The sequence below is a fragment of the Cavia porcellus genome, unplaced genomic scaffold (genome assembly GCF_034190915.1).
Source record: "Cavia porcellus strain 051 isolate PalLab524CR breed Dunkin Hartley unplaced genomic scaffold, mCavPor4.1 scaffold_29, whole genome shotgun sequence".
NCBI classification, from domain to species: Eukaryota; Metazoa; Chordata; class Mammalia; order Rodentia; family Caviidae; genus Cavia; species Cavia porcellus.
The window spans coordinates 6,776,474-6,789,046 of record NW_026947512.1 but is presented as its reverse complement, the minus strand read 5'-3'; the positions used below and the strand labels follow the sequence as shown (position 1 = coordinate 6,789,046).

Below are 12,573 nucleotides of genomic sequence, written 5' to 3'. Positions count from 1 at the left end.
ACTCACTTTGGTGATTGAGAAGCTCAGGACTAAATTTGTGACCTGCTGATAACCATTGTCCTTTACTGTTAGTCAAATGGCTTCTTTTTTGTTGTTGTTTCTCTTGTTTCATTCCTCTGCTCCTTTTTAGTGCTTTTGCCCATTCTAATCACTGAAATTGCTTAGCTGAAGTCACCTCCTGATTGTCCTTCCTGTTACTTCCTCAACAGGACTTCCCAGTCATTTTAAAGTGCACCCTTCCCCCTCTGTAATTCATTTCACCTTGTTTTCATAACGTGTCACTTTTCTGCTGTTGTTGTTTCAAACACAGTGGTTTAAGTTGTTTAAGATAGGAACATTGTCTATCTTGTTCACCACTGAATCTCTAATACCTAATCAATATGTGATGCATTAGAAGAGTACAGTAGATCTGTTTACTTACTGAATCTCACTATTTTTACATCTATTTTCTCATTTCAAAAATAAGTAATGCATTGGGCAATGACACTGTAGCAACAGAGAAGCATGATGAACAAAAGAAAAAATAAACAGAACGCAGAAAGAGGCCCTTGTGAGTCAAATACCTAGAAGTAAGATGGGCACTGTTTCAGCTGCTTTCTGGAGGCTGCTCCCCAGTCTACAGCCTTTCTGGCTTGAAAAACTGACAGACACTGTCTGAGATGGCAGACCAGCAAGAAGTTAGGCAAGTAATCCTTAACGGAGGGAAGCTGTAGAGTGAATGAGTTCTAAAATCATATACTTCATCCAGATCTTTAAGTGACTGCCAAACGTTACACCTGGGAAGAGTCCAGTAAACTTAGTTACAAATTCATAGATGTATTTGAAGGAACTGCAAACAGATTTCAGTTGCTATGGACTGCAAGAAGGGTAAAGTTTAAGAGTATAAATCCAGACAGCTACTTGTTCTTTGTTTTTGTGGTATTGGAAAATGAACCCAGGGTCTTCACACAGAGCTATACTCTAAGCCATTCATTTTTATTTAATTTTATTTTTTGACAAGGTCTAAATTGTACAGGCTGGACTGGAACTTGCAATTCTGCTGCCTCAGACTCCTAGAATTTTGGGATTATAGACATTTGCACCATGACCAGCTCAGTTTAAATACTTGTAAATAATAACAAAAAACACTCTTCAGAGCCTAATAGAACTTGCAGTCTCTGTAATGTACTATTAGTGCTACTGTCCAATTAAAAATCACCAGACATACAAAGAAACACAAACATGTAGTACAAGGAAAAAGGTAATTCGTAGAGACTGACACTGGGATGGTCTAAATGTTACAAAGGAAGATGAGCTTTCAATTAGCTATTATGAATATGTTCAAAGATTTGAATATTTATTCATAATTAATGAACAGATAAGGGATTCCAGGAGGAAATTGTAATAAATACTTATGGAATTATAAAAATAAATGAAAAGTTTCTGGATAGGCTTGATAGCAGATTCAGAAACAGTAGGGCAGTGTGAACTTAAAAATAGATCAAAAGAAAAACAATTTGAAAAGTTTTTTAAAAATCAGTTTGAAAGAGCTGGATGTGGTGGTGCATACCAGTAACCTCAGCACTCCAGGAGGCTGAGGCGGGAGGGTTGCCATGAGTTTGAGGCCAGCCTGGGCTACATAAGCAACCTCAAAGCTAAGCCTACACTACATAGTGAGACTCTGCCTCAAAAAAAAAAGGACAGATTTAGAAAACAGTGTTTCAGCATCTCGTATTTCAACACTCCTATAGTTGATGTTCCAGAGAAAGAATGAGATCGAGGAAATGAAGGCCAAAATTTTCCAACTTTAGTGAACAGCGGCCAGTATTCAAATCTAAGAAAATCAACAGAATTCAAGCCAAATAAATATGAAGAAAACTAACTGGTTACATCATAAATGAAGAGCTGAAATACAAGAAGAAAATCTTGAAAGAAACGAGTGAAAAAAATTCAGAATAACAGTGTAGTGAAAAACCATTGACAGGAGCACTGTTGAGGCCTGAAAGAAAAAATGTTAGTTTAGCGTCTATATTCAGTAAAATGACCATTAAAAGTGAAGAAGCAATGGACATTTTCAGTCATAGACAAGTGTCATTTTAACAGTGTAGATACATGCTGAGAAATGAATTGCAAAGTAACTTCATCATGTGAGCGTCACAGAACATACTAACACAAATCTAGATGGTGTTGCCTCTGCCAGACCCAGGACAGACATATTTTAAAGCACATATTTTAAATGTCTTAAATTAAAGCACAGACATAATTTAAGTGTTTTAAATTAAAAATGAAAATATTGTTGTTATATATGCAGTTTATTATCTGCTGAGACATAATTATATAGTGTACAACTAAAAGTAAGACGTGGAAGGGCCGAGGTTGTAGCTTGGTAATAGAATGTTGTCTAGTGTGCCCAAGTCCCGGGTTTGATTACCAGCACTGAGAAAAAAATAGGAAAACCATACCAAAAAAAAAAAGGCTGGGATCATTTGTCACCAGCAATTTTGTTTTTTTAAATTGTCATATAAATATTTCATTACATTTTGGAGATTAAACACTGTGCAAGGATTAATACCCATAATAAATGCAAGACCCTGACCTTCAGAAAACTTTAACAGTAGGAAGGAAGAACATGTTTTATTTATTTTTATTGGGATATTTGAAGAAGTAATCTTCAGTCTAATGGATTTTCCTTTGAAGGCAGTGTCCTCTTTGTCTATGTTGTTAAAGTTTTCTATTTAATGTTTGTATTCTTTGGTTAGTATGTGTTCATATGTGAATATAAGTTTACGGGGCCAGGGACGTTGCTCAGTGACACAGCACCTGCCTGACAAGCATGAGCCCCTGAGTTCAATTTCCAGTACTAAACAAAAAATTATTTGGACCAGGGATTTAGCTCAGTGGCTTAAGTGCCTGCCTGGCAAGCGCTAGGTCATGAGTTCAATCCCTAGTACCAAAAAAAAAAAAAAAAAAAAAGATTTTATATATTAATTTATTTGTATTTGTCTTGGACTTCATCTGTAGTTTAATTTACTAAATCTTGTAAAGCCTAGCCATTATCTCATTTATTGCCTATTCTCCAAAAGTTTTTTATTCCATTTTTGTCTCTTTTAAAAAGTATATTAAACTTCTTCAGTTTTTCGTTTATAGCCTATAACCTCTTCTGTATTTTACATCTATCCATATAAGGTAATTTTTTTCCAGATTGTCTTCTCCTTTACCATTTTATCCTATTTACCTATTTACCATTTTTTACCCTATTTAATCTGCTAGTGAATTAACCTACAAAATCTCTAATTTGGGTTATTGTATTTTTACTTTCTAAAAATTCTTAGTTTTGCTAAGTTTGTATGAATTACTGATCTCTGCAGAAGCTTTCAAACTAAGTTGGGTGTTTTTATGTTTTGTTGAGATCTCCTTTAAGCATACTGGATTTGTTTTGTGATTTGTCTAAGGTTTTACGTGTTTCCATTATGTGATTTCTACTTGATGCTGTGATTTACTGTTTCTGTGTGTGCTTCTTTTCTGTGCCTGTCATCACTTTCTGTCTTTGCAAAATGATTTGTAAGAATAGCTCGAGATGTGCACGGCACATCTTCAGTCCCAGCACTCTGGGAGGCTGAGGCAGGGGATCAAAAACTTCAAACAATTTGGCAACTTGGCAAGGTCCTGTCTCAGGTAAATCAGAAAAAGAAGGGGCTGGAGATGGTAGGTCAGTGCAAGGGCTCTACATTCGATCCCTAGTATAGGACGGAAGGAAGGAAGAAAATAAGGAACGTTATTTTGGTTCTTTTATAGTTTTATTTTTCCATTACAGTTGTATTTCATGAGGAAGTCATTTCTGTGTATGGTCACTGTAATTCATGTTTAAGGCTATCACTTAAATCTAGCATCTTGACTTTATTTCAGGAACACTGGACATCCAGAGCAGTTTTGCAGTTCCAGAAGTTGTGTGGTTTGAAGCCATTAGTGGGAGTAGTGGATGAATATATAGATGGAATCCTCAACATCTTTTTGTGTGATACATCCTCAAATGAAGACATTTATTTCCATCACGTCTTGAGAACAGAGGGCCATGCTATTGTATGCCGAGAAAATGTCCCTTCTAAGGTAGAGCAGTCGGGATGTATTCTGTAGCGTATTTTGTTGGATCTCACCATTAAAATATGAGAATACAGAAGGTTGTTTGATTATTGTTTTATCTTGTAACTATCCATTAGATACCTGGCTTCTTAATGAGGAATACTGTCTTAATTTTCCTATGATTGTACAAAAATCACATTTGGCTAATTGTTCTTAAATGATTAAATATTCTCTCTTATCCCAAAATACATTATCTACAATTATTCTAGACAATGACACTTCTATTGTACAATTATTGATAATGGTATTTATATCACTGTTAATTTTGATCTTAATCTTTGTAACTAGATAAATGTGTCAATAATGAAGACACTTAACTATTGAATTTTAGAAAGTAGTGTATTTCCATGGCATTTGAAAATTATGAAGTACTTTTTCTCTTCACTCTTCATTATATAATTAAATCCTTCCTCCTCTTTATTATGTTTTATTTTTAACCGTAGGGTTTCCGAGACCTAAACCCTTTAGCTTTATACACTACTGAGTACAGTGGTGTGCTGGATGATGTCATGACGGAACTGGGTTATCTTTCCCAGCACCACTATTTTAATGAAGACCGAGAGATAAGTCCACAATCCAAAGAGTGTAAATTACATACCCTGGTAAGAGGTTTTTGCAAATACTGTTATAATTTCTATTATTAACCTTAGCTATCCCTATTTTATAGATGAAGGAACTGAAGCTTTCAAAATTTAGGAAAGTTTGGAAATTTTGCACAGTGATCTTAACAGTTACTTTGTCTCATTATTTGCAGATTTAAGCTTGTGTATTAGCTGTGTGGCTTCTTGTATGATTTCTGTCTGTATTAAACTCCTTTGCTTCCTTTGTCTAAGTATGGCTTCCCTTATCGTCCAAATGCCAGTCTTCTTCCCCCTGTACTACTCAAGTGCTTTCTTCAAGTCTTATTTCTTTTCTTTCTTTCCTAATAAACATTTTGCCTGCGCTTCCCAGTAATGATAATATAGTAATGCTTTTATTATATATTTTTCTCAACTAAGTAATATTTATTAAACATATCACTGGCACTGTTGTAAGCACATATATATTAGCTGATTTAATGTTCATAATAACTTTACCAAGTTGGAACATTATAGATAAAAGGACAGTAAAGTACCTAGTAAAACTTAATGTTTCTTAAACAAATAAATGTGTGGTCTAAATTCAATACTCCTCATGACAACAGATACTGGACAGCAGGAGTATCACTGTGAGTTCTAGTCTGTGTTTAAGAGTCAAAATGTTTTGGTTTTGGTTGATACAGTAAGGTTCTTAAATTTTTCTTTGAATAAAACATAAAATACTCTAATATGTATTATATATCTGACTTTAAAGTTATAGATATGATGAGTTTTTAAAGTAGATGTTTATTAATAAGGTAAAAAGTCATGCCATTTGACTACTGAGATTAACCTCTTACACAAAATGTGTTTTTTGTGGTGTGTTCAAAACCATATAAAAGTTAGATTTCTAGTTAATGTCTGATTAATTGGGTTTGTTTGGTCCATTAGGGGCCTGAATTTTTGTTATTATTACTGGAGTAAAAGAACATTTCCTTACCTTAAACAGTGAATCAACCTTTAACATTTTTAGAATATCTGATTATGTCTTCAGATGATCATAGTTTAGACCTAGAAGTATGACGGTCTTTTCTGTACAAGAGAAGACAAAAGTCTGGTTCCCCATCATAGTCTGCATTTTGATGTAGCAAGACTCCCTTTATGCTCCACACACACACACCACCTACCATGCAGTCCCTTGCTCATTCCTAAGAGTTTTTCAAGCATTCTAACAGTTTGCATTATCTCTTCTAAGACTCCCTCCCTTAATAATATTTTCAGTGTGTCTCTGTGATGGTTCTACTCAGAAGACCGCACTGTAAGGACCTCATTGTAACCTTTGTTAGTATTTTTTAATTCCTTTAGAGCTGTAACCTGATACATCCTTTTGTAGATGCAAAGTGTTGTCCTATAACCATTTGATAATATATGCTCAAAAATACCTGTTAACATACCAGGGATAGCAGTACATGACTGTAAGTCCAACACTTGGGAGGCTGAGGCAGGAGGATCACTGTGAGTTCTAGGCCAGATTGGACTACATAGTGAAACCCTGTCTCAAAAGTCAAAACAAAAAATCTGTTAACTAAAATTATTTAACTTAATCGGAAGGCCAACATTCATCGATAAAGTTAAAAGAATAAAGTAGTACTTGTGTGATCTGCAGTGAAAACTTCCCACCAAAATTTATAGGCATGTAAATTTTGAAAATAGCATTGTAACATAGAAGACCAAATAATATTGCTTTCATATCTATTAGCAATCTGCTAATGGTAATCTATTTTTAAGTCATCTAAATCTGTGTCAAAGGAACCATTAAAGGATTCAGAATTCAATTCTTTGAAAATTCTGAAGAACTCTGAAGATGATCAAAAGTGTTGCATCACAGAGCCCAAGAATCTGAAGGAAGAAAATGAGGTAGGAAAAGGCCAAGTCGTTTCTTTAACATAGTCGCAGTAATATAATTAATTCCAAATGCAGAGGACTGGAATGAAACAGCTGTTTAGTCCCCACTATGCTCAGTGTCACAGACTCTCTCTCTCTTCAGCAGTACTGAGTCCAGCACTCTAGCAACATAACCTTGGTCACAGAAAAGAAAAGGTGGTGTCTGACTTTGATGCGTGGGCTGTCTTCAGGTTACACAATGATTAGGTAAAACCCACCAGGAAAATACTTAAAATGTTTTTGGAGGATGTATTTTCGTTTTAATCAAATGTTTATGTACATAGAGCCTCCAGTAGGCCTGACCTTCCTACATTTCCTGCTTCCCAGAATGACTGTTTATATCTTTTAGCCGCTACTTTTGGAATTTAGCTTTCTTTCATTAACTAGCATACTTACATTATCTGGTTTTTCAGTTTCAGGTATTTATGAACTTCCCACAATGCTGGTTGCCGAACACTCATGGAACAAGTTACTTGGAATTCATTACTGTATATATAGTGTATTGTTTCGTTTATGTTATTAGTTCCTCGTAGTTCATTAAAAAGAAAGTTTTGTGCTGAGACATTTATTTTTAAGACTCTTTTTTTGTCCCTATTTTGTACTCTGAGTAATACTTTGAAGAAAACAATATGCAGTTTATTAACTGTTGTTACTCTGTTTATTTTGTTTCATAAAAATAAAAATCCATTCTGACAATTAGAATTTTAATTAGTATGTTTATTTTTTCTAAGTCCATTTTATTTCAAGGAGTGTAAGAAAAACAGAAAAAACTAAAACAAAATTTTAAAACACGTCAGTCAGGCAGCAGCAATGGTACTCACATTTGTGCATTGTTGTTACGTTTAGACCATTTCTGTTTCATGTGATTTTAGAGTCACTATATTGTTTTTTATTTTTCTGATTTTTATTCCTCAGCTTTCACTTTCCTGCTACTTTCTAGATTATTTGAACATTTTTTAATGTTTTGCCCTGTTACTTCTTTCAGTGTTTTTAGTGGTTACTCTAAGAGTTATAATATGCCTCCTTTAGTATTTGCAGGTAGACTTAATCTGTAATTTACCACCAAATGATGTCTGTCTCTACCGTCCTATCTCTTTGACCTTTCCTGCCCCTTTCATTGTGTGCTTGTCATGTGTATTTCACCTGCATACATTGAAAATTTATTTCTTGCTTTTCATCTTTAAACATATTCTAAAAAATTTAGGGAGAAGAGCACATCATATTTATTCCTTTCATTTCGGCTGCTTTTCCTTTTTCCCTACATCCAGTGTTTCATTCTGGTACCCTCTTTCTGTCCAAAAGGCTTCCTTTAGCAATTCATTTTAGAATAGGTCTTCTGACGTTGAGTTATCTTACACTTACTCACTGCCAGTGTAGTCTTTCAAAATTCTAAAGAATGTTAAAAATATGAAAGATACTTTTACCAGATACATAAATCTCATTTTGCATTTCTTTTCCTAATTAGCACTTTGGGTTTTTTGTTTGTTTGTTTGTTTGTTTTTGTGGTACTGGGGAGTCAACTCAGGTCATTGTGCATACTAGGTGAACATTCTACCACTGAGCTATATCCCCTGCCCTTAATTAGCACTTTAAACTTCTTTCTAGTCTTCATGGTTTCTGATGCAAAATTCACTGTAATTAAATAGTTCTGCTATAAAGAACATGACATAGTTTCTTTGCCTTTAATTTCTAGCGGGTTGGTTATAATCTAAAGCATGGATTTCTTTAGGTTTTTCCTGAGGTTTGCTAAACTGGCACATTTATGTCTTTAACCAAATTTCAGGAGGTTTTAACCATACTTCTTTTTTATTATTACTATATGTTTGTAATATAATAATTACATTCATCTTGGAGTGTTGGTTTTGATTTAGGGTATATATATTTTTTTTTCCTTCACACTTTATTACCCCTCTCCCTTGCCCTGTTACATCCTCTTGCCTGGGTGACCTTCCCAGCTCTGAAAGTCTACCTCCCTATTTTCTTTCTCTCTTATTTTGTTCTTTAAATTACTTACATTTTGGGTTTCTTATGTAAGAATATATTTAGCCGTCTGTGTCTGATTTATTTCACTTAGCATTTTGTTATCAAGATCTATCCATTTTCCTATGAATCATTCAAATTTTATCCTTCTTTGTGGTCGAGCTGTATTCCACTGTGTGTATATGTATGTGTGTGTATATATATATGCTTGTATTATGTATATAATCACATTTTCTTTATGCATCTGTTGATGGACTTCAAGTCACTTCCATAATTTAGATATTGTGCTGCTGTAAACCTGGGCATGCATATATTATTATAGTATGTGTCTTTAATTTTTCCAGGAAAGTAGGATGGCCAACTGGATCAAATGGAATTTCTATTATGAGTTTTTTGAGACATTTCCACACTGATTTCTATAGTGGTTGTACCAATTTACATTTCCACTCAGAGTATAGAAGAGTTCCTTTTCCCTCCATCCTTGCCAGCATAGTGTATCAGCAAGTTCTTGATGATAGCCATTCCTACTGGACTAATATGGAATCGGTGTTGTTTTGATGTATATTTCTTTAATGGCCAAAGCTGTGTAACATTTTTTCATGTATTATTACTAGTTGTGCTATTCTTTTGAGCAGTCTCTGTTCAATTGCCCAGTTTTTTTTTGAGTCTTTTCTTTTCGGGAGTCTTTTTTTGTTTGTTTGTTTACATTCTAGATATTAATCCTCTGTTCAAAGAGTAACTGGAAAAAAGTTTTGTTTCTGTAGATTGTTTTCACTTCATTGTTTTTATTACTGTACAAAACGTTGTAATTTGACATACAGTTTGTTGATTGTTATTTCTTGATATTTCATATGTAATTGGATTTCTTTGCAGAAAATCTTTGCTTATGCTTATATCTTCTAGAGTTTTACCTATTTTGTCTTTTAGCAGAATGTAGTGTTTCTCTTTTTATATCTAGGTATTTGATCCATTTTGATTTTAGTACAAGGTGAGAGATAGGGGTCTAGATTCATTCTACTTGGTTTGCCAAGTTTTTCAAGCACCATTTGTTAAAGTGGCTCTCTTTTCTCTAGTATGTTTGTGACCCCTTTGTCAAAAAATTCAGATTACTCAAGATGCATGGGATTGTTTCTGCATCCTCAGTTCTATTTTGTTGGTCAGTGTGACTGTTTTTGTTCCAGCACTATGCTATTTTTATTACTGTAGCTTTGCAGTGTATCTTAAAATTTGGAATTGTAATGTCTCCTGCTTTACTTCCTTTGCTTGAGATTACTTTGACTACTCTGAGTCTCTTTTGAGTCCATATAACTTTCAGGAGGTTTTTTTTTCTAGTTCTGTGAGGAATATTGTTGGTATTCTGATTGAAATTGCATTATATAGCTATATATCATATTTGGTAATATGGCCATTTGACATTAGTTATGCTTGTTGAGGGAATAGGGAATAATTTTTCATTTTCTAATGTCTTCAGTCATTTTTTTTCAGACAGCTATAATTTTCTGTTATAGAGGTCTTTGACTTCCTTGGTTAACTCCTAGGTATTTAATTTTTTTAAAGCTATTGTGTATGTGATTGTTTCTCATTTATTTTTCACTAGGTTCATTGTTGGTATACAAGTATGGTACTGATTTTTGTGAATTGATTTTGTGTCCTTGCTAGCTTGCTGCAGAGTCATCTGGAGGAATTCAAGGTGGGAAGGTCTTATATGTAAAAGATCATGTCATCTGCAAATAAGGATTGCTTAACTTCTTCCTTTCCTGTTCGTATCCCTTTTCTTTCTTGCTCTTCCTGATTGCTGTGTCTAAAGTACTCTAACTGAAGAGGAGTGGTGAAAGTGGGTGCCTGGGTCATTCATGATTTTGGAAAATGCTTTGTTTTCCTCTGTTTAATATGATGCTGCCAGAAGGTTTGTCATAAATGGCTTTGATCAGTTTGAGTTAAGGTCTTTCTGTATCTATTTTCATCTGTGTCTTTTGATTTAGCTCTACTCATAATTATTTTTATACATTGCACTCTTTTTCTTCTGGAATGTTTATTATACAAATGTTCTTAAATATGTTTATATTGCTATACAAGTCTATGACAGTCCTTTAGAGGTTTATTTCTAGTTTTTTTTCTTCTGTTCAGACTTAATCTTTATAGCTCTGTCTGTGCTCTTTCCACTTGTCTCTATCCTACAATAATAAAGGGCCAGAATCTCAATATTCAGTATAAAAGCCTTCACTTAATTCCTGTTTCATTATGCTTTTTTTACTGTCAGTTTTACTCCAACAATCTCTCTGGACTCCCCAGAAGACCTATTTGTCTTCTAGCAGGTATAAGAGGTATAGTTGCCAGAGCCCTTTGAATAGGAAGGTATCTCAAGCTCTAACTGCTTCTTACATTGACTTTCAACGGGTATTCTTTTATCTTTTACTGCCTGACTTCTAAAAGCCTTGTAGTAAAATTCTTAAGCTTTTATTATATCTCTAGAATAAATGTGATTTGTTTTTCAGTTTTTACCACTACTAATTCAGGACTCCTTAATCAGCTATCTGCTATCCTTAATCAAATGTCTTGCTATCCTATACAAAGGATGTAGGTTTTTTTTTTCTTTTCTCTCTGACCATGAAGTTTATACTTTAAGTCTCTTTATTTTTATTTTGATAGCACTTTATGTGGGAAAGAGTAATAAATCTGTGTATTCAAACTGCTATCTTTATTTGGAAATCAGGAAAAACGTGTGAACCCAAATTTTAAAATGTTCTCAGATATAAAGTATAAGTGATTGTTTTTATTTGTTCTCCAATACGTTCTAGGATGAGATTCCCACTGGCATGCCATGCCTGGAGTCAGTGACTATAGGTGATGATATTTGGGATGAGAACTGGCTGAAAATGGAAAAGGAAGGTGATGTTGTCTCCCAGCTGTTTACCTCAGGCTTTGGTGGAAAGAAACAGTATTCATCATGTGAAGAAAAATCACAAAAGGTTAGATACTCAGGGTAACACAAAACAAATCACTACTGAGAATGAAATTTAGTTATCTGAACCTTAAAAAAGGCATATATTTGGGAATTTAAAAGGATTTCTTAGACCATAATTCAAAAGATTATATGATTCGTACTTACGTGTGTGTGTGAGTGTCAGTGGTGGGTAGCAGAGGGTGCAGGATGCAGCCGAGGAGAGTAAACAACAAGTGTGTTGCACATATCTGCTCTTTCAGGCATTAGGACTTTTGTTGTATCATTGGCTCCTAGTCAGAGCTTTAAAATCCATAAATAAACTCTTTTCTCTAATTTTATTTTTGTTACATAAGCCTTATAATATGGCCTTGGGGTTCTCCAGAGTGTTGGCTATAATATTGTGCCTAGCTATATAGCTGAAATTTGTTTTCCACTGGTTATAAGAAGAAATACCTGTAGTTAAATTGTTCCAGCTGATGTATGCCTTTTTACTACTAGATTATGAAAAATCATCTAGAGATGAAAATGCCATTATATTCTCCAAACACAATTGTATTTATGAGATTCAAATGTTCAAAGGAATTCAAGGTACTGGATGCAAACCATTAAAGCAAGGAGGAAAATGACCCTGATGTAGAAAGTCAATAATACCTTTTCATTTTAATACCCATTATTTCCTTATCTTTACTTTGCCACATTGTCCTTTTGGATCATATGTCACTGTCAGTTTATTTTGCAGTTTTTTCTTTATAGGATTGTTTTTCTCCACCCAAAGATAAATGGGATGATTTATGGCAGCCTTCAGGCCTTGTAAATGGAATGAAAGTAGAAATTCAAAAACCAGAAGCGCTAGATGCTAAAGAAAAAACTACTGGAACAACCAGTATTGAAAAGGTAAATGTCTAATGGATGTTGTTATAATTTTGAATAAATACTTTCATTCTTAGGAGGTAAAATTGTGATTGGTGATTCATCTCTTAGTGGTCGGTAGAATATACGTGCCTAAAATATATGTTGATTTTCAAATTA

The 12,573-nt window shown here is 34.1% G+C and overlaps 1 protein-coding gene across 4 annotated transcripts in view; it reads left to right on the top strand.

Moving 5' to 3' along the window:
- The window catches only part of Tdrd5 (tudor domain containing 5), an 84,639-nt gene that overhangs the window by 45,005 nt on the left and 27,061 nt on the right, over window positions 1-12,573 (top strand). For 3 of the 4 annotated variants that reach the window (XM_063239793.1, XM_063239790.1, XM_063239791.1), the window contains exons 12-16: window positions 3,886-4,086; window positions 4,563-4,721; window positions 6,486-6,593; window positions 11,399-11,569; window positions 12,298-12,438. In XM_063239793.1, coding sequence (XP_063095863.1) covers window positions 3,886-4,086; window positions 4,563-4,721; window positions 6,486-6,593; window positions 11,399-11,569; window positions 12,298-12,438 — 780 coding nt within the window. The remainder of the gene's footprint in view (window positions 1-3,885; window positions 4,087-4,562; window positions 4,722-6,485; window positions 6,594-11,398; window positions 11,570-12,297; window positions 12,439-12,573) is intronic. The other variant, XM_063239792.1, reaches the window with a different exon arrangement.